The 25551-nt window shown below is 47.5% G+C and overlaps 1 protein-coding gene across 1 annotated transcript in view; it reads right to left on the bottom strand.

Annotated features, from left to right (window-relative positions):
- LBP (lipopolysaccharide binding protein) overlaps positions 1–21216 on the bottom strand; it is a 28887-nt gene extending 7671 nt beyond the window's left edge. Inside the window, exons 1-10 of the mRNA XM_067708112.1 lie at positions 20995–21216; positions 16899–17013; positions 15613–15741; positions 12702–12857; positions 12042–12105; positions 8314–8377; positions 5923–6014; positions 4358–4534; positions 2708–2767; positions 338–505 (exon numbers count right to left, since the gene is read on the bottom strand). Coding sequence (XP_067564213.1) covers positions 338–505; positions 2708–2767; positions 4358–4534; positions 5923–6014; positions 8314–8377; positions 12042–12105; positions 12702–12857; positions 15613–15741; positions 16899–17013; positions 20995–21118 — 1149 coding nt within the window. The 5' untranslated portion in view covers positions 21119–21216. The remainder of the gene's footprint in view (positions 1–337; positions 506–2707; positions 2768–4357; positions 4535–5922; positions 6015–8313; positions 8378–12041; positions 12106–12701; positions 12858–15612; positions 15742–16898; positions 17014–20994) is intronic.
- Positions 21217–25551: the final 4335 nt, after the last annotated feature.

Below are 25551 nucleotides of genomic sequence, written 5' to 3'. Positions count from 1 at the left end.
ACAGAGCAGAGCAACAGGTCAAAGATCCCCTCTGCCTTCCTCGCCACAATAGCCCAGACTCACTTAGTTGGGCAAACATACATTAAGCAAATAAACCTGCAAACAGCTACATTGGTATCTTTACAATAAGTCCTATGAGGAAAAATAATAGGGTGCCACAAGGAAAAAAAAATGACAAGGGGCCTAAGGTAGATCAGGGATAAGGGCAACCGAGAAAGGCCTATCTGAGGAAGTGATACTTAAGTTGAGATCTATCTTAAGGAATTAGCCAGGTGCGGAGTGGGGGAAAAAGCATGTAGGAAAAGGGAGCAATGTTTGCCAAGCCTTTGAACCTTACCACACCAAGCCGGAAGACGGGCTCCTTGACGGAGTTGGGCAGGAGCACAGAGGCCTCAATCTCCATCTGGGCAGCTGAGGACAGATTCCCAGGGCTGAAGTTCAGGAACGGGGCAGAGACCATTGTGCCTTGGAGCGTTAAGTTCATGTTGGGGTACAGTCTGGCTAACTGAGGGCAGAATGAAGAAATTATGTCAAGAGGAGGAAACATGCAGGTTTGCCGGGAGAACCTTGAGGGAGTCAGATCAAGCTGAGGACACTTTTTGGTTGGTTTAATTTCCACAAAATGCTCTGTGCCTTTTTCTCTTGAAGGTATAACTGGACATCCTTCCACGTCAGACATACGGAGTCTGTGTCACTTATCTCATGGATGCATTGTATTCCACTGTGCATGGGTACTGCAATTGATCTAACATTATTGCACATCAAGTTGTCTCCAAGGTTTTGCCATTTTAAAGACCACTCTCCTGTGTACCCTTGGCTATTATTTTGGGGGATACATTCCTAGACATGGAATTGCTGAGTCCAAGGGCAGGGATTTTTTTTTTTTTTTTTTTGGCGGTACACGGGCCTCTCATTGTTGTGGCCTCTCCCGTTGCGGAGCACAGGCTCCGGACGCGCAGGCTCAGTGGCCATGGCTCACGGGCCCAGCTGCTCCGCGGCATGTGGGATCTTCCCGGACCGGGGCACGAACCCGCGTCCCCTGCATCGGCAGGCGGACTCTCAACCACTGCGCCACCAGGGAAGCCCCAGGCAGGGATATTTTTAAAGCTTCTGCCAGTTATTGATTGCCAAGCTGTCCTCCAGAAAGATTAGGCTGATGTCTTTTTCACTCCACACCCCTCCCTGGGCAATGGGTGAGAGCTCTTTTTTTCTCTATACCCCCATCACACTCAGGTAACTGCACATGCAAAGCCCAGACACCCCTGTTTCTGAAGCACAGCACGCCTAGATCCCACCATTTCAAAGAGCTGGCAATTTTCCTTTTAATTAGAATTTATTTTGGGGTCAAGACTGTTCCTTTTACGGGGGAAGTTGGTGGAGGAACGACAGTCCCATGAGCCTTTTGGTTATGCAAATATAAAATCTACATTCAGTTGTAAAAGGGAGATCTTTAGAAGGTTGAGGAGGTAAACCACTTGACCAAGAAGGTGACCCGAGCTGCTTCTGTGTCAGGTTGATTATGATGTGAGCAGGAAGGGAGAGGGAGAGTTTCCTCCTCTTTCTGGTCAAAAGGGATGTTGGAACCAGGATGAAGCCAAGGTCCCTCTAAAGCTAGCGCCGACAACATGGTGGCAGGTTGGGCTTTTGTGGGGCTCTAGGGAGGGAAAGGGCCTGCTGTGAGGGTATGTTATGGAAGGACGTGACCCAGGTACCGCAGTATTTAAAGTTCAGCCATTTTCCCACCGTTATAATTCCTCTCAGCCATCATCAAGCCTTCTGCAAGGAACTTTATACACTACAACCTGTCTGAGCTGTGTCTTGGGGGGACTCAGAAGGTAGGGGAGAGGCGACAGGACAGGTGGATTTCTGTGGGATTAAATGAGATATGGAACATGAAGAGCTTAGTCCAGCAAAGACCAAGCTACAGGGTTATTCACTGCAACACTGATGTAGCAAAAGACTGGAAACAACGTAAATGTCCTTCCATGGGGGACTGATTACCCAAATTATGGTCCATCCATAATACAATGGCAGACTGGATTCCCAAGAAAACAAGAGTGAGGAAGCTCTTTATCTACCTACATGGAATCATCTCCTGGTATACTAAGGGAAAAAGTAAGGTACAAAATGGAGTGTAAAATATACCTCCATTTGTGTAAGAAAATGGAGGAAAGACATTTGTTCACATATACTAGAACAGCCCCAGAAAGATGTGTACGATCTGACAATATTGATAGACTCAGGGTGTGAACTGGATGTTTAGGGGACAGGAGTGGATGGGACTTTCCACTCTATAACCTTCTATGTCTTCTGAATCTTGAACAGTGAGAATTTATTATCCATTCAAAAAATAATTTTTTCAAGCGCCAAGAACAGTGCCTGACCCCTAGTACGCCCTCTGTAACTGCTTGGTGTTATTAATTAGGATACATTTTGTGGGACATGTCGGCATTCCTTGGTATTGTCAGAGATCATCAACAAAAGACTGGGCAGCCTGTGGTCCCACGAGACACAGGGCTCAGGCCTCTGTTACCTGGGCCTTGAAGGGAAGGGAGTCCCCAAACCTGTAGCACCACGGCCTTCACTGGGGGCCCCACTGCTGGCCTTCTGACTCTTGGTCAAGCTGAGAGGAGTGTGGAGGTTTTAAAGAAAACCCCTGAAGTGTTGGGGGCTCAGCCTGCACCCTGAGGGCTGAGGGAAGCCTTACCCGGGGGCAGAAGGCGCGGAAGGACTTGGTGGTCAGTCGGATGTGAGAAGTAGGCGGAACCTGCGGCAAAGGGACACAAAGAAGTTTTAGGTGCTCCGGCCGGAGCCGAAGGTCTGAAGAGAGTTGGGGAAGTGGGGGGATATTCAATCATGTAGCTTCTTTTTTTTTTTTTTGCGGTACGCGGGCCTCTCACTGTTGTGGCCTCTCCCGTTGCGGAGCACAGGCTCCGGACGCGCAGGCTCAGCGGCCATGGCTCACGGGCCCAGCCGCTCCGTGGCATGTGGGATCTTCCCGGACCGGGGCACGAACCCGTGTCCCCTGCATCGGCAGGCGGACCCTCAACCACTGCGCCACCAGGGAAGCCCAATAATGTAGCTTCTTGACTGCTCCGGGTTACCATGGCAACGGCGAGACGCCTGTTCTGCATCCACCATGAGCACACGAGTCCTTGGGATCCTGCCTGCTCTCCTTGGGCCATAAGTGACACTCACGACTCAATCAGAGGATCCACAAGGTGAGATTTTCAATCACGCAGATTTAGGTTTGACTCTTGGCTTCGTGACTATGTGATGTCAGGTGAGTGCCTTTACCTCTCTGAGCCCCAACTTCCTCACCTATAAGATGGAGATAATTATAGTCCCCACTTGTTGGGTCACTGTGAGGGCTAAGGGAAATGGTGGGTACAAAGCATCTAGCCCAAGGCTTAGCACACAGTGAGCGCTCAGTAAAACACAGCTACCGTGATCCCACCCACTGAAAGAAAGGACTGTACCACAGGTGGGAAGGGTGACTCGAACATGGCCATAGAAGTAAAAGGCCTGGGTGTGGGTGAGTCAAAGGACACATGTCACTCCATCCGTCACTGCTGGTCCTCAATTTATTACCAGGGTAGGCTGGACCATCCAGTTTGGACTGCACTGTGTTTCCCCCACCCTCCCTACATCGTTCACGAGGCCTCGGCTTTTACAAAGAGCTACAAGAAACATCCATCTAAACCCCAGAGATATTAAAGAAACGGAAAGAAATATTAACCACGTGATCCACTCTAAAATTCAGTAACCTTCATACAAAGCCACATCTCTTTATACATAGAGACAGTTATTTCAGAGCTAAGTGCTCGGAAGACTTTGTCTCTCCTTTTTGCTGTGAATCACTAAATCATGTACCCTTTCCATTTTGGCTACAGGAAGCTCCTGCAGAGATTCGTGATATTAAAAAAAATCAATTTTGGGGCCCAGTGTCTTTATAAAATTGTGCTTTACTTTTAACTTGGTCTTTATTTTCTATTCTATGTAACTTTTGCATTTATCAGTGTATCTATTGTCCTGCCCCATTCACTAAAATCTTTTTTAAAACCTCCACAGACCATCAGGATGAAAGAAAGTATGAATTAGAATAACAGATCGAGTCTGGAGGGAAAAGTAAAAGACAGACAAGCAAGCCACAAAGTCTTCCACAATTGTTCTAAGGGAGAAAGAACTTTGAGCTTTCTGGCAGCCGAAGTGAAAAGGGAAATCATACTAACATATTTTCCTGCTCTTGATCTTTCTTCTTAGTCATGATTTACTATTTCACTGATGTAAATGTGTGGAAAGGAAAGAAGGAAGGAGACAGTGTCATTTGTGGGAGATATTGTGCTATGATTCTCACCATGTCATCTGTGATGGAAAAGTTCAGGTATCCCACTTTGTGATAAACTAGGCTGGCGGTGTTGAAGACATAATTAGAGATGGCAAAGTAGATCATTCGGCTGTGTTCTTCTGGAAGGCTCATGACAGGAGCAAGGAAGGCAACCGGGGAGCGGTGATCACGGCTAAAAATTTCACCCTGGAGAGAGAGATAGAATCCATTTGAACTTTTCTAAGTCTATCCCAGGGCTGGACGTCTGAGCTAAGTAGTTGCCTATAGAGTCTGATGAGGGAACATGGACTGGAGGCACTGCCTGAAACTCCATTAAATAAGTTTTCCTTGGAATCTAAAAAAACAGGGTACAAATGAACTTATTTACAAAACAGAAGTAGAGTCACAGATGTAGGAAACAAACTTATGGTTACCAGGGGATAAGGGAAGGAGGTATAAATTGAGAGATTGGGACTGACATGTACACACTACTATATATAAAGGAGATAACTAATAAGAACCTGCTGTATAGCACAGGGAACTCTACTCAATGCTCTGTAATGGCCTATATGGGAAAAGAATCTTAAAAAAAGAAAAAAAAGGGGGCTTCCCTGGTGGCGCAGTGGTTGAGAATCTGCCTGCTAATGCAGGGGACACGGGTTCGAGCCCTGGTCTGGGAAGATCACACATGCCGCAGAGCAACTGGGCCCGTGAGCCACAACTACTGAGCCTGCGCGTCTGGAGGCTGTGCTCCGCAACAAGAGGCCGTGATAGTGAGAGGCCCGCGCACCGCAATGAAGAGTGGCCCCCACTTAACACAACTAGAGAAAGCCCTCACACAGAAACGAAGACCCAACACAGCAAAAGTAAATAAATTAATTAATAAAACTCCTACCCCCCAACATAAAAAAAAAAGAGGATATATGTATATGTATAACTGATACACTTTGCTGTATACCTGAAACTAACACAACATTGTAAATCAACTATAATCCAATAAAAATTAAAAAATAAAAAGGATGTTTTCCTTTGGATCAAAGTGTGTATCCAGAATCTCTTAATGAAACGATCCGCAGAAGCTTTGGTCTATTAACCTATAGGACCTCCTGGCCAGCTCCTCTACACCACTGAGGGCCAGCTCTGATTGACCTCACCTGCTTGGTGGGAAAGGTGAAAGAGGGGAGGAAGGGGGAAGGGAAGTTTCAAGGCCTAAGTGATGTAAGACAGCGTGGGAGGGGCTTCCTTTGTAGCGCAGTGGTTAAGAATCCGCCTGCCAATGGAGGGGACACAGGTTCGAGCCCTGGTCCGGGAACATCCCACACGTCGCGGAGCAACTAAGCCCGTGCGCCACAGCTACAGGCACAGCCAAAAAAAAAAAAGCTTAAAAAAACAAAAAAAGACACCGTGGGAGGATCCTGGCTCTGGGAACACCCCGCAGCAATCCATATCGCCCTGCCCTTGACACAGTGGGAACCACGGGTAGATGAGGACAGATCTGAAGCCAGGAGAACAAGAGGCCCCAGGAAGGGCTGACCCTGAGGCGACCCCGCACTGGGCCTGGACCCGCCCAAGCCCCCCGCCCCAGACCCTTTTACCTTAAGCATCACGTCCAGTATTTCCGCTGTTGCCTGAGGGGCCTCCATTAAGCTGTAATCAATCCCAGCGAAAATGTCCATCTCCATGGTGACTGAACGGGGGAAGGGCAGAATTAGGAGGCAGACGAGGGAGAAGGGGTGAGGGCTCTGGCTGACCCACACTCTCTGTGACTTTCTTCAGAGCCCCCTGCCCCTCCACCTTAAGACCCTCCACCCAGCCCAGTGCTGGGGGCAAAGAACTCCTTTGCCGAGAAAGAGTTGACATGGGTTCCTCGGTTCCACTGGTGATTTAGCCACAAGGGGGTTGGTATGCTTAGCCCAGAGCCTGAGCAGTTTCCAGAGTCTCACATACTCAGACACACAGTCACACACACACACACAGACACACACACACACATACACACACACACACACACACACATACCCTGAGGGCAGGAGGAACTCAGGTCTGGCAGCCCTTCCACACCTAGGAAGCCACACAATAGGAAAAACTCTCCAGCCAAAGCTATTGCTCCCCAAGTTTACAACCGAGACCTTGATCTTCCAGGAAACCAGCCTCCTACCAGTACGAACCAAATAACCAGGAAGGCTGGGCCATGTCCAAAGGGCCCAGAGACTCCCCTCCAAGGCCCTGGAGGGACGGGAGTTTTCTGTCCCAAGCACTTGGGTGTCTGTGCCTGCCTGGGTCTCTGCTGAAGGGGAATGTCAACAGGTGAGTGTGGAGGACCTGGGGGCCAAGGCATGAGAGAACACCTCAACAATTTGCCAGGGCCTGTTTCTGCCAACTTTATGTGTGTAGCCGAGATCCGGGGCCTCCACTTGCTTCATTTGAAGGGGAAGAGGTGGTGTGAGGCGCTCCCTGCCCCACTGTTGGCAATAGCAAAGGATGGCAACAAACCTACCTATCCAGCAGCTGGGGACTTATTAAATAAATGGAGACATCCGTTAAGATAGAACACTGTACAGCTATTAAAATGAATTCCCCATGGTCCAGTAGTTAGGACTCCGTGCTTACACTGCAGTGGGCACAGGTTCAATCCCTGGTCAGGGAACTAAGATCCTGCAAGCCATGTGGCGTGGCCAAAGGAAAAAAAAAAAGAAGAGGTCTATTAAAACCACTTTGGAAAACTGTTTGGCAGGATCTGCTAAGGCTGAACCTATGTGCACCACAAGAACCTGTAATTTCTCTCCTGGGTATATACCCAAAGACGTGCATCCACAGGAGGTAGAATGTTCACAGCACCTACCCACAATGGTCTAAAACTGAAACTACCCAAATGGGCTTCAATAGTACAATAGATAAATAAATGGAGAGACATGGACACGGTGGATTACACAGCAGGAGAATGAACTCACGATATGCAACAATATGGATTGACCTCATATTTTAAAGTCGAATAGGGCTTCCCTGGTGGCACAGTGGTTAAGAATCTGCCTGCCAGTGCAGAGGACATGGGTTCGATCCCTGGTCTGAGAAGATCCCACATATCGCAGAGCAACTAAGCCCGTGCGGCACAACTGCTGAGCCCGCGTGCCACAACTACTGAAACCCACACGACTAGAGCCCGTGCTCCGCAACAAGAGGAGCCACCGAAATGAGAAACCCGTGCACCGCAACGAAGAGTAGCCCCTGCTCGCTGCAACTAGAGAAAGCCTGCGCGCAGCAGCAAAGATCCAACGCAGCCAAAAATAAATAAATAAAATAAATTAAAATAAATAAATAAATAAAATGTGTATCCTTTAAAAAAAAAGTTGAATAGAGAAAGCCTCCAGACTCTACTGTATGGTTCCATTGATGTACAAAGTGCAAAGCTAATCTTTGCTAGCAGAAGCTGGGTTAGTGGTCACCCTGAGGGGTGGGCAGTGTCAGAAGGAGACACGGGAGGACTCTGAAAGGCCAGTCGTGTTCTGTATATTGATCTGGAAGCTGGTACGTGCATGTGATCAGTTCGTGAAAAGTTTCTAAAAACTCTTCACTTATGATTTGAGCACTTTTCTCTCCGTATTAACTTCTACACAAAAGTTTTAAAAAATGAGATCAATTTATATGTGCTGATGTAGAAAGATCTCCAAAGTATACAAGTTACAAAAGAACAATGTCTCTATTATTATAGACTAACATATATATTCATAATTATGCATATTCACATATATTCATGAACAAAAGGAATACATATGTGAATGTATAGTCATATGCTTATGTATGTGTATATTTATATTTGAACATTCAAAGGAAATAGGTTACCTCTTGGAAGAAAATTTGGGGAGAAAAGGGGATTTTAATTTTAACTTTCAACACTTCTCTTCCATGTAAGGTTTTATAAGGTACATGTATGCACTTATAAAAATTAGTAAAAATCAAGTATCCCAGGGATGGGTGGGGTGTCCTACCTGGCAGAGTTTGGAGGTAAGGCTGTAGGTCAGAGGTCACCGAGTTCTGGATTATTTTGCAAATCTGAAAAATATGGGAAGAGAAAGCCTGAGTGAGTTCCCTGGCTTTGGTCTGGCCCTGTGCTAATTGCCTTAGTTCCATTATTTCACTTATTTGCTAACTGGTCATTGATTCTACAAAAATGTATAAGTGCTTATGATGTACTGAGAAAGTAGAAATGATCAAAAACATGTCGGCCCCCATGTCGACCCCAATAGGGTCCAGCTGGTCCTGTCAAAGTCCATCCCAGGACTGGAAATCGGAGCTAGGTAGTCACCTACGCAGCGGATGAGGGGACATGGCTAGAGGCACTGCCTGAAACTCCATCATGAAGGACCTTTGCCTTTGGGATGCCCTGGTCTCCCAGGGTCTAGAGTTGAAATAGCAGAACTAGACGATAAGTAGCAATGGCCACACAAATAAGTGTATACTTAATGCAGATACTTCTTAAATGTCATCACTTAACAGGTTAGCTGGATTGATCAATAGTCCCCACTTCCCCTGCTGCCCATGGAAGACTGAACCCTCCCATCCAGCGGACTACCGCACACACTAAGCACTCAGAATTTTTTGCCCGAGTTGAACGGCGTGCGTCTCAAGAAAAGGAAATGTGTGTCCTCTAACCTGTTTGCTTTCCTTGTTATTGCAATCTCTCAAATTATTTCTTATGTAAACCCATGAAATACGACTGAGACAAGAGTCGTGTCTATGAAAACCTACGTTTTCTTTCCTTCTTCTTCTTCCTAAATCTACACCCTCGGCAGTGAAAGCGCGGAGTTCTAACCACTGGACCACCAGGGAATTCCCAAAAACCTATGGTAAGTGTTTTGGAAAGGTGAGTTGCTTAAAGAAAATGCTGGTAAATTGGTGTGGACCAGAAAAGCTTACAAGGAAGACAATCATAAAAATCTAGAAGGATTCTGCATTGGGATTGCTTTGCAAATGTCTTTAGATTCTCATTGTGGTTAAAGAAATCTGAGCTGGAATTTGTAGCAGATGCCTGTTGAATGAAAGAAGGACAGTGCAATGCCAATCAAGAGACTGTTTGCAAAGAACAGTTCTGGGCCTGGGTCAACGGCATTTACATTTACTGTATCTTAAAACATTGGATTCATATGTAAATATTTTCTTTGTTCAGGTGTGTATGAGTGAGTCCTCACTTTAAACAGCTTTTTTGATTAACCAGCTATCACCTGTGGTGCAAACGGATGCACAGATACAGTGGAGGGAGGGGCACGTGGGCAGGGGGGTCCAAGAGCATGGATGGGGCCCTGGCCTAGTGAGGGAGTCACCGACGGCTCCCTTGAAGAGGTGGCATTTTAAGGGCAAGCTAAAGGGTGAGCAGACATAAACCAGGCACAGGGTTGTGGGGAAGGACTAGGCTGGGGGTTGGGCAGACAAGGGGTGAAATCTTTACCTCCCTTTGCAGCTGACCTAGTTTCTGGGAGAAGAGTTTGGTAGTGGGGAGCTGCCAGAAATAAAGGAAAGAGGTGGTGAGGAACCTTCATGGTTGGTTTCAAAGGAGCCAAGAAACTCTGTCGACCTCACCCAATGGGGGAAGGGAGGCCTTCAGGCGCTTCGGCTCCAGACACGCAGTAAGGTCTCCCAGAGACGCAGGTTGGGGCAGTGGTTAAGGGTGTAGTAGGGAAGTCTGAAAACCTGGGTTCAAATCCTGCTAAGTCTCCACTGGCTGTGTGACCTTTGCAGAATCTCTCTCTGCTTTGGGGTCCTCACCTCAGGATACAGTGACAAGGCCCAGTGCTTTCCAGGGTGTTTGGCGGGGGTGGGGTGATTATAAGAAGATGAGTGTGTATGGCCCAGAGAGTAAACACTCAACAAGGACTCATTATTCTTAGCCCTGCTAGTCAGATACCACATCCCTCCCTGAATGAGGAAGCTGAACGGTCCTGCACCAGGCTCTTAGTTGCCCCGGGAGAAGGAGATTTCTGAAGCCCTGTAAAGATCAGGGGTCAGGACTTCCCTGGTGGCACAGTGGTTAAGAATCTGCCTGCCAATGCAGGGGACACGGGTTTGAGCCCTGGTCCGGGAAGATCCCACATGCGGCTGAGCAACTAAGCTCGTGTGCCACAACTACCGAACCTGCGCTCTAGAGCCCGCTAGCCACAACTAGTGAGCTCACGTGCCACAACTACTGAAGCCTGTGCGCCTAGAGCCCGTGCTCTGCAACAAGTGAAACCACTGCAACGAGAAGCCCGCACACCACAACGAAGAGTAGCTCCCGCTCACCGCAACTAGAGAAAACCCACGCACAGCAAAAAAGACCCAACGCAGCCAAAATAAATAAATAAATAAATTTAAGAAAAAAAAGATCAGGGGTCAGGGGAGAGAGATCTCCATCTTTCCTGAGACACCAGCCCCGACAAGGCCTTTGGTACAAGCTGCTCCCAGCTCCAGAAAATTCAAATCCTGACCTAGCCTCCTGTCAACAAGGTGACCACCAAACAAATTACTCCACACTCAGAGCCTTCTCCCTCAAACGTGGGAAACGGTATCTCCTTCAGAGGCTGTGGTTAAGATCCAGCGGCATTGCCTATGTGAAGTGATTAGTACATTACTCTTAGCCAAACCACAGGCTCAACAAATAACCACCATTATTATTATAAATAAGAATAGTTATATAGAGTGACACATTCTGTATAACATTAATTATATTAATTTATCAAAATAATAATTATCAGGGTAACTTATTACCCTGATAATTATTATATTATTATTAATTGTAATATGATATTATTTTTATATATTATTATTAATCATTATTATCTCCATCATCAACAGGGGAGTATAAATCCAAACCACTGAAGAATATTATGTCCCACTCAGAAAGGCATGGCAACATGGCAATGGGGTGCTTGAGAAGGAGGCTGGCATATTTCCCAAGCTCACCTAGACCCCAGGACACCAGGATAAGACAGGGAACAGAAGGCATCTTGCTACATCCAATCTGTGGGGTCTGCATGCTATTCTCTCTTCAACCACCAGGAGGCACTCAAAGCCAAACCAGATGTTGTACCAAGAGCGGTGTGTGCGCCTGTTTTTTCCTCTGTTACTTTCTCCTTCCCAAGCACAGTCATTGCTACAGACACAGCTTCAGGTATATGATACCCCAGAAATGGGATTTTGGGGTGAAGTGAGTGAGTGTGAGAACTGAAAGTTAACATGAAACCTCTTTCTTTGAGCCAGAGATTCCAAAATTTGGAGATTTCACATAATTTTTTTAACGGGAAGAACTGACACTCTGTTGCTGCTTCCGCGTACAAAGCAGGTGCTCATCGCCCAGGTAGGAACCAGAACTCCCACCTGGTCCACACACTCCCAAAGGTTCCCGCTTGGTCTCTGAAGCCACCTAAGTGTTGATTTTCTTTTTTGCGTTTGTGGCCTGCAGGGCCGGGGCGGGCAGTGAGCAAAGCCAAGCAGCCCCATTTGGCCCCTTGGCCAAGCATCTAACCCTTTTCTGTCTAACTGGATAGACTCGGAGTCCAGAGGCCTACATTTTGCCCCCAGCTTTGCCGCACACCAGCTTCATGACCTTGATTTGTCCTCTCTGGGCCTTGAGCCCAAGTGTGCCTGGGCCAGCCCCTAGGGCTGTTCAAGGCCAGAGCCCACGAAGGACTTGGGCCCAGCCCCTTGAGTGGCCCGGCAGCGCCAGCCGCTTGGACGTTCTTACCTTGCTCTCCAATACTCTTCGGAACTTGGACTCGATCTGATGGTGGAAGAGATTCAGCAGCCACCTGGGGAGAGAAGCACAGTGTGTGCCACTGAACGCAGGGACAGTGGGGCAGGAGGGAGAGCCAGGCCAGTCCCCGAGGGAGCCCTCCCCACCCCATTCTGGTCCCCTGCTGTGTCCCAGAACCCTGGATGGGATGAATATGCAGAGTCCCAGTTCCCAGCACACTCACTGATTCAGTGCATCTGGCATCCCAGCCCCCTGCTGTGCCCCAAAGTCAGTAGATTTGGGGGAGGGGCTGGAGAACCCATGCTTTTCTAATCAACAAAACTGAGACTTGAAGAGACTTGCTCAAGGGTTTATATATTTTCCACAAACTCTCCTTTGGCCAAAAGCCTTCGTGTTTCTTCAGTAGCCAAATTGCACTTGCCTGTTGGTGGTGAAGTTTGTCTTTTGGTGGCAATGGCACACCAGTACTCCGAGCTTAAATCTGCTTCTGTTAATTTCAGCAGGTCCCCCAAAGAATTACCTCCAAGTGCACGTGATATACCCATGCATTACGCCTGGACCCTCATGCTTATGGGTGACCAGGCCTTGGGCTAAATGGGCCTGTGGCTGCAGCCAGGGGTCAAGCTGGTGAGTGTCCCGATGGTGACCTACCCCAAATCTCCCGACACGTGCACGTCCACATCACGGATGTCGCTGCTGCAGCTAGAAACAGCGACCTTGGCTCTCCCAGAGGGGTCGCTGCCCAAGAGAAGATTGACTGAAATGGTGATGCCCTTGACTGTCACATCAAAGGAGCCATCTAGTTTCCTAGAGGAGATAAGAGAAGTAGTAATTGATTCCTAGACTAGGGTCGGCCACCATTTGGGGGGAAAATATAAATCTCAATTCTTACCCCCAAATAAGTGAAGCTGCAGTAAAAATTTAATTACAAAAATTATTACAAATATTTATTACAAAGCAAAGATTTATTACAAATAAGACCATAAAAGATCAAGAAGAAAGCTTGGGTTCATTTACTTATGGTCAGGGATGGGCAAAAGCCTTTCTAGGTTAGATCTAAGTCTCAGCAGCCCTAAAGGAAATGGTGGATAAACTTGCCAGCACTGAAAATTAAAACTTTAGTGGAAAAAAAAAAAAAAAAAAAAACTTTAGTGAACAGCAACAAAAAAATTCCATACGCAAAGTAAAAAAAAAAATTCCTTCTTGATCCAGGCAAAGAGCTAATTTCCATGACATGTGAGCTAATATATGAGTTAATTTCCTTAATACACAAAGAACAAGCCTATACAAAGAAATAAGGAAAGGACAAAAGGAAAAACAAGGGATCAAAGATATGAACAGGAAGTTCAATTGCAAATAAGCACATGAGAAGTTATTAAAAGTGAAAATAACAATGATGCCAGTTTTCACCTAACAGGTTGATAAAAAGTTTAGAAGTTTTCATACCCAGTGCTTGTGAAGATATGGGAAAACAAAACACCGGTTGGGAAAGCACATCTAGAACACAAGCTGGTGGGATCTATCCTGATTTTAACCACAAACCTTTGGCCCAGTTATTTTACTTCTAAGTCTTTACTCTGTGGCTCGTCCAGTCAAGATGTATGTGTGGGGCAGCTCACTGAAGCATCATGGGTAATAGCAAGAAATGAGGAAACAACCTTAAATGTCAACTAGTTGGGATAGGTTCAATAAGTTGTGGGCATCTATGCTATGCAGCCTTTAAAAAGAATGAAGCCAAATGTGGTCTAGTTATACAGTGAAATATTACCCATCCATACAAAAGAATAAAGCCCTGATGCATGCGGTAGTGTGGATAAACCTCAAAAATATTATGCTACACGACAAAAGTCAGAAACAAAATGTCACATACTATACGATTTCATTTATATGTCCCGGATTGGCAAATCCATAGAGACAGAGGCGGGTTGGTGGTGGCCCAGGACTGGGGGAGGGGGAAATGGGGAGTTAGTGCTTAATAGGTGTGGAGCATCTTTTGGGGTGATGGAAATATTGTGGGACTAGGTAGAGGTGGTGGTTGCACAACATGTGAATGTCCTAGATGCCACTGAATTGTATACTTTAAAATGGTTAATTTCATGTTATGTGAATTTCACGTGAATAAAAATACTACAGGGACTTCCCTGGTGGTCCAGTGGTTAAGACTTCCCGTTCCAATGCAGGGGGTGCTAGTTTGATCCCTGGTCAGGGAGCTAAGATCCCACATGCCTCGTGGCCAAAAAACCAAAACATAAAAGAGAAGCAGTATTGTAACAAATTCAATAAAGACTTTAAAAATGGCCCACATCAAAAAAAAAAAAAACTTAAAAAAAAGTTAAAAAAAAAGAATGAGGTAGATATTCGTATGCTCATATAAGAGAACTTGAAGAGTATGGCCTCATTCCTGTCATGGAAATTGAATAAATATGCAAATGTAGATGACCGATATACTGAGCATCTTTCTAAAGCAGTGCTGTGCAACAGACATATAATGTGAACTACGTGGGTAATTTAAAACTTTCTAGCAGCCACATTAAAAAAAGGAAAAAGGTGAGAATCATTTTAATAGTATATGATTATCATTTCAACATGTGATCAATGTAAAACTTATTAATGAGATTTCTTATGTTCTTTTTTGTGCTGAATCTTCAAATACGGTGTTTCACACTTACGACAGATCCCCATTTGTTCCAGCCACTTTTCATGTATTCAGTAAGGACATGTGGCCAGAGGCTACTGTGTAGGACAGGGCAGGTGTCCAGTGTCTATATGGCCAGGTCACCCACAGTTGCCCTCCTGTTATGGGCTGAACTGTGTCCCCCCAGATTCAAATGTTGAAGGTACCTCAGTAACCAGAATGGGGCTGTATTTGAGACAGTGATTCAGTTAAAATGAGACCATTAGGGTGGGCTAGAGTCCAATCCGTCTGCCCCAGAGGCGCCATTCTAAGAAGAGGAGATTTGGGCACACAGAGACGCACCAGGGGTGCTGGCTCATGGAGGGATGACCACGTGCGGACATGGCAACAGAGCAGGCATCTGCAAGCCCAGGAAAGAAGTCTCAGAAGAAACTAAACCTGCCCACATCTTGATCTTGGACTTGCAGCCTCCAGAAGTGTGAGAAAATAAATTTCTGTTGGTTGAACCCCCTAGTCTGTGACATTTCATTATGGCAGCCCAAGGAGACTCACCCACCTTCCATCCAAGGACCTCAGAGGTCAGAGAACAGTTCAAAGTGCTGGAGAGGTCGTGCCCCTGAGCGCTACCCTTGACCAATGGCAAACAGGAGGTTGGGGAACCTCAGAGGTGTGCTCTGCCTACACTGTCCCCAGGGGTCCCTGGGAGGGTTGAGCTCCGGTAGCTGCCAAGCTGACCTCCTTCTTCCCCACCTCACTTCTGCACACCCCCTCTATGTTTCCTTAGGTCGCTCCCCAGATAAAGTACTTGCACTTGAATTCTTGCCTTGGGGTCTGCTATGGGGGAAGCTAGGAACACCTTGGACCCAGGAAGGGTGGAATGAAAGCCAAAGCCAAGGTTCCGAGGGCCTGGAAGCAGAGTCAACTTACAGTATCCGCTTGCGCACCTTCCACTTGCCCTTGACTCTGATGAAGGAGTCGGAGATGGAGAAATGCAGGCCGTGGCTGGGGAGGGGCTTCAGAGCAGAGCCGAGCAGCTCACAGCTGTGGATGTTCAGGCTGGAGAGAGACCCACAGAAGCGGCATCAGCCCGGAGGCAGAGGCAGGTCCAGCCTCAGCAGGGGTCTTGCTCTCGCCCCCATCCTACGGGGACTAGACCAGCTGAGCCTGCATCAGACAGGCTTCTGGCTCCCCACACGTACCTGCTGTGTGCCCTGCGCTGACCAGGCAGCCATGCCAAGTACTTTACATGCATTATGTCAGTTTGTCTCACAGGTGGGTTCAGCACTGTTCAGGTTCCCTTTTTACAGAGGGGGACATAGAACCTCTCAGAAGGGATGCATTTGCCCAAAGCTGCACAGTCAGGATCAGAGCTCATGTGCCCCTGGCTGGGATCCTGAGCAGGGTGCATAGATGCACCCCATCATCACTTTCCTCCACACCTCCAGGTGGGGGAATCGGATTCAGAAGAGGCCGAAGGCAGCCTCAAGAAGAGACAAAAAAGGGCTGAGAGAAGCAAACCAAGATGACGTGGATTGTGGAGCCAACAGTGGGAAGAGAATGGTCAAGTTCCATCTTCTTTGCCCGGTACACAGTAGGTGCCCAATAGATGTTTACTGATGGACTGAATAAAAAAAGGACTGAATGGAGCCATCAGTGGCGAGCAGAGAGGTGCGTGATGAGCTGTGGGCTCAGTTGCCCCCGTTCCATTGTCAATCCTTCAAAAAGTGTTTGATGCCCTTTTTTAAAAAAGCATCAGCTGCTCAGGTCTAAATATCCTTTGAAGACTCAGCTCAAATGCCACTGCATCCAGGAAACTTTAGCTGACTCCTCCAGATGTGCCAACCTCAGGGCTAAGAGGGCTACTACATCTAAAATTTAAGGTTTATTTAAAACAATGTTTAAGGTCTAGCTTCCCTTCCAGGCTACATCCAGTGGCCAGGCCAGAGCCTGGATTATCACTCCAAAGAGGCAGCAAATTATCCCCATTTTACAGATAAGGAAGCTGAGGCTCAGGTCACACAGCTAGCGGGTCTTCATTAATATTTGTTGTATGAATGAATGAAGGGGCCCAAGTTCCTCCCAAAACTTCCCTCTGAATTCTGCGAGGAACCATCCCACCGTCTGCCCCAGAGACGTCCCGAGCCAGTCCTGGGGCTCTCCCTCCCTTCCTCTCTGGACCCCCCGGCCCCTGCCCAGTCACCTCAGAGCCCCACCTGTGGAATTCATAGTGCGCATTGCCGAGGTATTTGATCTTGGCGTCCCCGCTGAAGTCGGGCAGTGTGACATCATGCAGTTTACTCTGCAGAGCCACCAGCTCTTCTTGGGCCACTGTGGATGGGAAAAAGCTGGGAGTCAGCGTAGTCAGCCTGCCTCCCTCCCTCTAAACACTTCAGTGGCTCCCACCTGCCCTGGGGAAAGAGGTCTACTTCCTGATTAGCATTAATTGCAGTTGCAGGTTATTGAGCCCCTCTAGAGCACCAAGTAGCAAGAGAAACACACAGGGGCATCACTGCATTTCTGGTGGGGTAGTTATGTTCATGCCCATGTTATGGATGAGGACACAATGTCTTTGTCAGCAGCTCTGAGAGGGAGGAGTGCTGTGTGCTTGGAGGGTGGCCCTCTTTCCTGTCCTTCATGGCATCTAGCCTGTGTAGAATAGACTGTAAGGATTTTAGGGCTAGGATTCTGGTGTTGGCACCTTTCTAGGTGGGTGACCTTGAGCAAGTTTTCAACCTCGGTGTTCTCTGTCGGTCAAATAGCAATGATAATAATACTTTCCTCATTGGGATGGCATGAGGGTTAAAAGAGATCATTGCAAAGCAAAAAGGGGCTGACAGGATAAAAAGCACCCTTGTTTATCCTTTTTGACCCACCTCCTAGAGAAATGGAAATAAAAACAAAAATAAACAAATGGGACCTAATGAAACTTAAAAGCTTCTGCACAGCAAAGGAAACCATAAACAAGATGAAAAGACAACCCTCAGAATGGGAGAAAATATTTGCAAATGAAGCAATGGACAAAGGATTAATCTCTGGAATATACAAGCATCTCATGCAGCTCAATATCAAAAAAACAAACAACCAGTCCAAAAATGGGCAGAAGACCTAAACAGACAGTTCTCCAAAGCAGATATAGGGATTGCCAACAAACACATGAAAAGATGCTCAACATCACTAATCATTAGAGAAATGCAAATCAAAACTACAATGAGGTATCACCTCACACTGGTCAGAATGGCCATCATCAAAAAAAAATCTACACACAATAAATGCTGGAGAGGGTGTGGAGAAAAGGGAACACTCCTGCACTGTTGGTGGGAATGTGAATTGATACAGCCACTATAGAGAACAGTATGGAGGTTCCTTAAAAAACTAAAAATAGAACTACCATATGACCCAGCAATCCCACTACTGGGCATATACCCTGAGAAAACCATAATTTGAAAAGAGTCATGTACCACAATGTTCATTGCAGCTCTATTTACAATACCCAGGACATGGAAGCAACCTAAGTGTCCACTGACAGATGAATGGATAAAGATGTGGCACGTATACACTTTGAAATATTACTCAGCCATAAAAAGAAACGAAATTGAGTTATTTGCAGTGAGGTGGATGGACCTACAGTCTCTCATACAGAGTGAAGTAAGTCAGAAAGAGAAAAACAAATAACACACATATGTGGAATCTAAAAAAATGGTGCTGATGAACCTAGTTGCAGGGCAGGAATAAAGACACAGACATAGAGAACGGACTTGAGGACACAGGGGGCGAAGGGGAAGCTCTGACGAAGTGCGAGAGTAGCAGTGACATATATACACTACCAAATGTAAAATAGCTAGCTAGTGGGAAGCAGCCGCATAGCGCAGGGAGATCAGCTCGTGCTTTGTGTCCACCTGGAGGGGTGGGATAGGGAGGGTGGGAGGGAGGGAGACACAAGAGAGAGGGGATGTGGGGATATATGTATATGTATAGCTGATTCACTTTGTTATACAGCAGAAATTAACACAGCAATGTAAAGCAACTATACTCCAGTAAAGATGTTAAAAAATAAATTAATTAATTAAATTTAATTTATTTAAAAAAGCACCCTTGCTTGGTGCCTGACACATCAGGTACTCTGTAAATGCAGGGTTTGTGTCATTAAAAGTATGGAAAGGGGCTTCCCTGGTGGGGCAGCGGTTCGTGCCCCGGTCCGGGAAGATCCCACATGCCGCGGAGCGGCTGGGCCCGTGAGCCATGGCCGCTGAGCCTGCGCGTCCAGAGCCTGTGCTCCACAACGGGAGAGGCCACAACAGTGAGAGGCCTGCGTACTGGAAAAAAAAAAAAAAAAAAAAAAAAAAAAAATATATATATATATATATATATAGAAAGGACCAAAATGTCCAACTCTGGAGGACTGGTTACATTTACACAGTGGAAAGGAGCAAAAGGCAAATTTTGCCTGATCTAGCGTTTCAATATAAACAGCATTCAGCAGGACCTTCTGTTTATCTGAGGTATGTGAGACCCAGGATTCTGCCCTCAGGGAGGGTGTGTATACACAGATGACCAGGGGTCTCCCCGACTCCGCCTCATACCACTTTGCAGTCCTCCCTCCAGCAAATGCATGAGCCGGTCTCTCTGCCAAAATGCTATCTCTTGTCCCTGGTTAATGTATCTTTTCTACCTCACCTCCTCCAAGAACCCTTCCTTGATTTCCCTCTCTCTGTCCCCAGCCAATCTGGGCTCCCAACAGCTCTACCTGAGGGAATGTTATGACCCCAGTGAACAGATAAGGCAATTGAGCCTCCATAAATTTGAGGAGCAGCCCTCCATCCAGTGCTGAGGGGAGCGGTACATAAACACCCTAGATCCCTTGCCCCTTGGACAGTTTATTTCTGAGGCTTTGTTTTAGCATCTTTTAAAAAAATACTACAAATGAATCTATATACAAAACAGAAACAAACAGACATAGAAAACAGCATGGTGATGAAAGGTGTGGGGGAGGGACAAATTAGGAGTATGGGATTAACAGGTACAAACTGCTGCACATAAAATAGATACACAAGGATCTACTGTATAGCACAGGGAACTATATTCAGTATCTTGTAATAACCTATAATGGAATATAATCTGCCAAAAAAAAAAAAAGCCTGAATCAGTTTGCTGTATCCCTGAAACTAACACAATATTGTAAATCAACTATATTCCAATTCTTTAAAACTGAGGTATAACATCCGTAGAGGTGTAACCTAAAGGGCACTAATCTTAAAGGTATTGCCAGGTAATTTTTACATGTTTATGCACCCATGTAGCCACCACCCAGAGTAAGATGCAGGGCATTCATTCCCAGCACCCCTGCAGGCTCCCTGTGCCCCTTCCGGGTGGTAACCACCATTCTGACATCAATTTTTAAAATTTATTTATTTATTGGCTGCGTTGGGTCTTCGTTGCTGCACTTGGGCTTTCTCTAGTTGCCGCGAGCGGGGGCTACTCTTCGTTTCAGTAGGCGGGCTTCTCATTGCGGTGGCTTCTCTTGCTGCGGAGCACGGGCTCTAGGCGTGCGGGCTTCAGTAGTTGTGGCACACGGGCTCAGTAGTTGTGGCTCGCCGGCTCTGGAGCACAGGCTCAGTAGTTGTGGCACACAGGCTTAGTTGCTCTGCAGCATGTGGGATCTTCCTGGACCAGGGCTCGAACCCATGTCCCTGCATTGGCAGGCGGATTCTTAACCACTGCTCCCCCAGGGAAGTCCCTAGTTTTGTTTTTTTTTTTAATATATATTTTTTTGTTTTTTGTTTATTTTTTGGCTGTGCTGCACAGCATGTGGGATCTTAGTTCCCTGACCAGGGATCAAACCTGTGCCCCCTGCACTGGAAGTGCAGAGTCTTAACCACTGGACTGCCAGGGAAGTCCCTGACGTCTAGTTTTAAGGCATATGTTTTCAAACTCGAGCAAAAATTTTCCAGCGGAACTGTTCCCATCACTGAGGCGGTAGCTGGTTTAACGATACGCCTCTCCTGGCCACCTTGCCTTTCTCATCTCACATCACTACTCTCTTACAGTGTTTCCCGGAATCAATCTCCCAAATCAACTACTCGCACCCAAATCTTTATCTCTGTTGGCTAGTGGGGAACCCAGCTAAGACAAGTAACGTGCCCAAGTGGCCCAGGGGTTGGGTGACGAGGCCAGAACCCGAGCCAGGTTTGCCTGGCCGGGAAGGCTGCACCACCCCAAGGGAGAGAGTCCCCTCTGTGTCCCCTGCCGTACCCAGCGCCGCCTGGGGCCAAGCAGGTCAGCCAAGTCCAGCCAACAACCAGAGCTCCTTACCATACTCCAAGCCCTTGTCGGTGATCCTGGCGACCAGGCCAGGGTTGGCACCCAGGGCCCCCGGGGTGGATGTGAGCAGTATTCCCAGCAGGAGGGAGGACAGGGCCCCAGCCGAGGTCCCCATCCTGGGCTCCCAGAGGGCTGGGCCAGGTCTGTCGCAGCCTCAGGCTGGGCCCAGCTCCCTTAAGTAACTGAGGCCTGAGCCCTGGGGCAGCTCCTGAGTGGGGCGGGTTCCTGGAATCAGGAAGGGGAGGCCTAGTGACTGGAACCTGCTTGCAACACTGTTGGGGTCATGGGTCATACTTAAAAGCCTGTTGTCGCCGCCCCGGGTGAGAGGATGGGTTGGCCTGGGCCCAGGTGACACTGTTTGTCCCCTCTTCCCACAAAAAGACCCCACGTTCATTTCCAGGAAGGCCCGGTTTTATAGAGGCTCAGAGGGGCCAGGTCACCGGCTCAAGCTCACACACCCGGCAGGTGGCAGAGCTGGGAGTCCAAGCCAGCTGAGTTATATACTCACCTGTTTATGTGAAAAAGAAATCTCCGCCCCACACCCCTGCTTCCCATCCCCTATGGGAAAACAGGCTTCTCAAGCCTTGCTAGTGGTAAATCTTCTGGAAGGCAACTTGGCAAATCCTTAAACACCTGCATGCCCAGTGACCCAGTAATTCTACTGCTGGAACTTGACTCTAAGTACATAATTAAGTCAGTGTGGAAATATGTCACAGCAGTAGGATGCCCTTTGCTGCTCCGTGTGACATCGGCAAGGTCAGAGTGGGACCCTAAGGCGTTCAACAAAAGCGCACTGGGTATACTAACTCTCATACATTTAAAGTGAGACTGTAGAAATAAATGTATTTCTTGATACTTCAGAAAGATGCTTATGAGGGGCCCATTGCCAATGGCATCATAGGGTGAGGTTCTATTTCTTTGTTCTATTCTCACGTTTGCCAATCTGGAAAATTCTTAGCAAGGAGTTACGAGGGATTGTTTCTGGTTGGATGGGCAGGATTATGAGTGTTTTGAAAAACTTTTTGTTTGCTGGTATTTCAATTTTTATTTTCTTGGGATATATTGTATTTTCAGTAAGTAGAGAAAATAAAATTTTATTTTGGGAAACAAAATTTATAGTAGGGATTGTGCTTAATTTGTAGGGATCTCTAGCCTCCCAAGAACTCCCTATATTCGTGAGTTTTGTTTTGCCCCCACCTCCAGGAAGCCTTCCCCGATCACCTCAATATTTCCCTGGATTAGAGGAAGGTCCTCCTCTGAGATCCCAGAAACCTTTGTACTTTCTCCATCGTAGCATTAAACCACTCTCTGCTTTTCTGTAATTGTGGTACTTTAAAAATATGCCCACAAATTCTTTGATACTCTTTCCATCAAAAGGTGGGGTCTCTGTGTCTTCATCTTGAAATTGGGTGGGTCTTTGGACTGCCTCAATACACTGACTGTGGCAGGAGGGACAGGGTTTCTTCCCAGTGGGTCATAAAAGGCACTGGATTTGGGGTTGGGATCAGAACTTCCCACGCTGAGCACAGGGAAGCCCACACTGGGGCCTCTCTGCTCCTCTGTGTCCGTTTGTTTCTGTCCATCAGGCTGAGGTTCTGGGCTCCTGTGTCCCACCCCCCAATCCCCCTGCAAGAGGCCTGAGTGCTCCTGAGGGCAGGGCTGAGCCTTGTGAATCCTGTGATCCTTCCAGCTCCGGGTGGGAACTGGCAGGAAAGCAGCATTTATTGAGCGCCTACGATGTGCGGGCCACCATGCTGGTTATGCCACACAGCCCCTCTCGGCCCTGCAGCAGCCCATTACGGTGAATGTTGAAGTTTCGTTTTGAGCTGAAAAAACTGAGGCTCAGAGGGGTGAAGTGATTAAGCCATAGTCACCCAGCAGGGGTTTGAACCCGGATCAGTGGAATGCCATTGCAAAGCGATGGTCAGAGAAGGCTTCTCTGAGGTGACATGCTGAGCTGGGACCCTAAGGATGAGGACGATGTGACCTTTGGAAGAGCCATTCCAGGCCAGCAAAGAACAAGGACAAAAGCCTGGCAGCAATGTGCCTGGGGGCATCTGCTCCCTGGACTCTGACTGTGGAGGTAGGGAGGGGCGCTGGGCTGGGAGCCGGGAAACCAAGGTTCGGATCTGGCTTCTGCCTGGCCATGGGGCCCTCGGCAAGCCTTGTCTCCTTCTGTGCCCAAGTTTCCCTCCGTAAAATGAGGAGGACAGAGCAGGTGACTCCCATGGGCCCTTCCAGCTTGGAGACGAGGGAGGACATTCTAGAGAATGAGGACCTCATGGGGACACAGATGGCACTCTTCCTCTGGCAGAGGTCTGAGAACGTCCAGGCTGGGGGCTGTTTGCAGGGCCGGGAGTTCCCATAGCAGTGAGCTTTGGACCTTAGAACTCCCCGGCTGGCCAGCGTGCCCCACGGGCCCAGGCCCGGCCTCCACCGCCACAGGTGCCCACCCCCAGGTCAAGGTCCCTGCTGGTGACCCAGGACCCAGCAGAGGCCCCTGGGAGCAGCATGAATCCAACACTGGTCAGAACCCCTGGACTTTTCTCCTACCAGTCTGTCCATCCACCTCCACGAAAGCCAAAGCCGCTGTCACTCCCCCACCATCAAGTCCTACAGCAGAGAAAACGCTCTCCCTTTTAACAGGAACGGTGTTTAGTGTGTTCTGATTACAAAAGTCTCGAAAAGAATTTGGAAAACCCAGAATTTGGAAACCACAGTGCCTGGAATACTGAGCAGCACATGGTAGATAATTGAGTGAATGAACGTAAACGGGAAAAGTGAAAGCTTAAGGGCATGGATGCTGGGACCAGGTGGCCTGGCTTTGAATCCTGGCTCACCCACCGGGTGACCTTGGGCACGCTGACTCACTTTTCTCATCTGTAGCTGGGCTCAGACAAAGGCCAGCACGGCAGGAGGTCGGAGGTTAGGAAGACAGCAGGGTCAGGCCCTTCTCCCTGCTTCCTCCTTGCTTTGGATTTTAAGTCTGGCCACGGTTGCATCACTCTTGACACTCCTCTCACCCTTGGCTCCAGCCTCCCCATCTCCCCCCAAGGCTGGGACTCCCCTACTGCTTTCTTTGCTGCTTCAAGCCTAGGGAGGCTAGTTCCTGGGGGCCTCCCATCCTTCACAGGTTTCCTTAAGCCTGTCCCCCAGCTCTGTAAATAGCCCCTTCATTCGAATCCCGAGAACCATCTGAACTGGATTCTGATTTCCTGCCTAGACCCTGATGGACACAGTTGGTACACTGAGTATTTCTTCTGTTATTGACCTTTTGTAGCAAATGCCTTCCTCTCGTGGAGAGCTCTGAGTTCTTTTCCAAAGTCTGAACAGGTCTTGTGCGGGAACAGTAGCCTGTGAGACAGAACTAAAAGTACAGAGCAACCCTCACTCTGCCACCAAGGATGTCTCTGGGGGCCAGCTTCCATGGGGAGGTGAGATCCTCTTGGGTCTTGTAGGTCACACGTGGTTTTGCAGAGGAGAGAGCCGAGAGCGTCCAAGAGAAGGAAGCAGGGTGTGTCGAAACACAGAGCCAGAACACGTGACGCACTGGCAGCAAGGAAGCCTGGGTCCCTGTCTAGGCTCTGCTCCTGATGTGCTGTGTGACACAGGGTAAACCATGCCCCTCTCTGATCCTCACTTTGCCTCCAAATGCAGATGAAGGTGTTGGACTAGGACAGTGTTCCTCGGATCCCAGGGATCTCATTTATTTATTTTATTTTAAAATTTATTTTCATTGACATATAATTGACAGGTAAGTTTAAGCTGTACAACGTGTTGACTTGATGTATTTATATATTGTAGTATGATCACCACTGTAGCGTTAGCTGACACCTCTATCACAGCACACAATTATCATTTCTTTTTTGTGGTGGGAATAAGTAAGATCTAGTTTCTTAGCAACTTTGAAGTTTATGATACAGTATTGTTGTCTGTAATCACGATGCTGTGCATTAGACCTACAGGACTTATTTATCTACTAGTTCCAAGTTTGGACCCTTAAATATCATCTCCCCAGTTCCCCCCTGCCCCAGGCTCCCAGTAATCACCATTCTACTCTCATTTTTACGAGCTCAGCTCTTTTAGACTCCACCTATAAATGATATCATACAATATTTATCTTTTTTTTTGCTTAGCATAATGCCCTCAAGGGCCATGTCGTTGCAAATGACAGGATTCCCTCCTTTTTCATGGCTGAATAATAGTCCATTGCGTATAGATATACAAATTCCAGATGTGGAGATAAGGGAATGCTTGTAGACTGTTGCTGGGAATGTAAATTGGTACAGCCACTAGGGAAAGAGTATGGAAGTCCCTCAAAAGATTAAAAATAGAACTGCTGTATGATCCAGCAATTCCACTTCTGGATATATATGCAAAGGAAATGAAAACAGGATGTTGAAGAGATATCCGCACCCCAGTGTTTATTGCAGCATTATTCACAGTAGCCAAGACATGGAAACAACCCAAGAGTCCGTCAACGGATGAATGGATAAGGAAGTTGTGGTATGTATATATACACCAGGGATCTTGTTAAATACAAATTCT

This window comes from Pseudorca crassidens, chromosome 15 (genome assembly GCF_039906515.1).
Source record: "Pseudorca crassidens isolate mPseCra1 chromosome 15, mPseCra1.hap1, whole genome shotgun sequence".
In the NCBI taxonomy this organism is placed as follows: domain Eukaryota; kingdom Metazoa; phylum Chordata; class Mammalia; order Artiodactyla; family Delphinidae; genus Pseudorca; species Pseudorca crassidens.
Note: the sequence above shows the minus strand (reverse complement) of the source record. Positions and strands in the feature narration are given on the sequence as shown.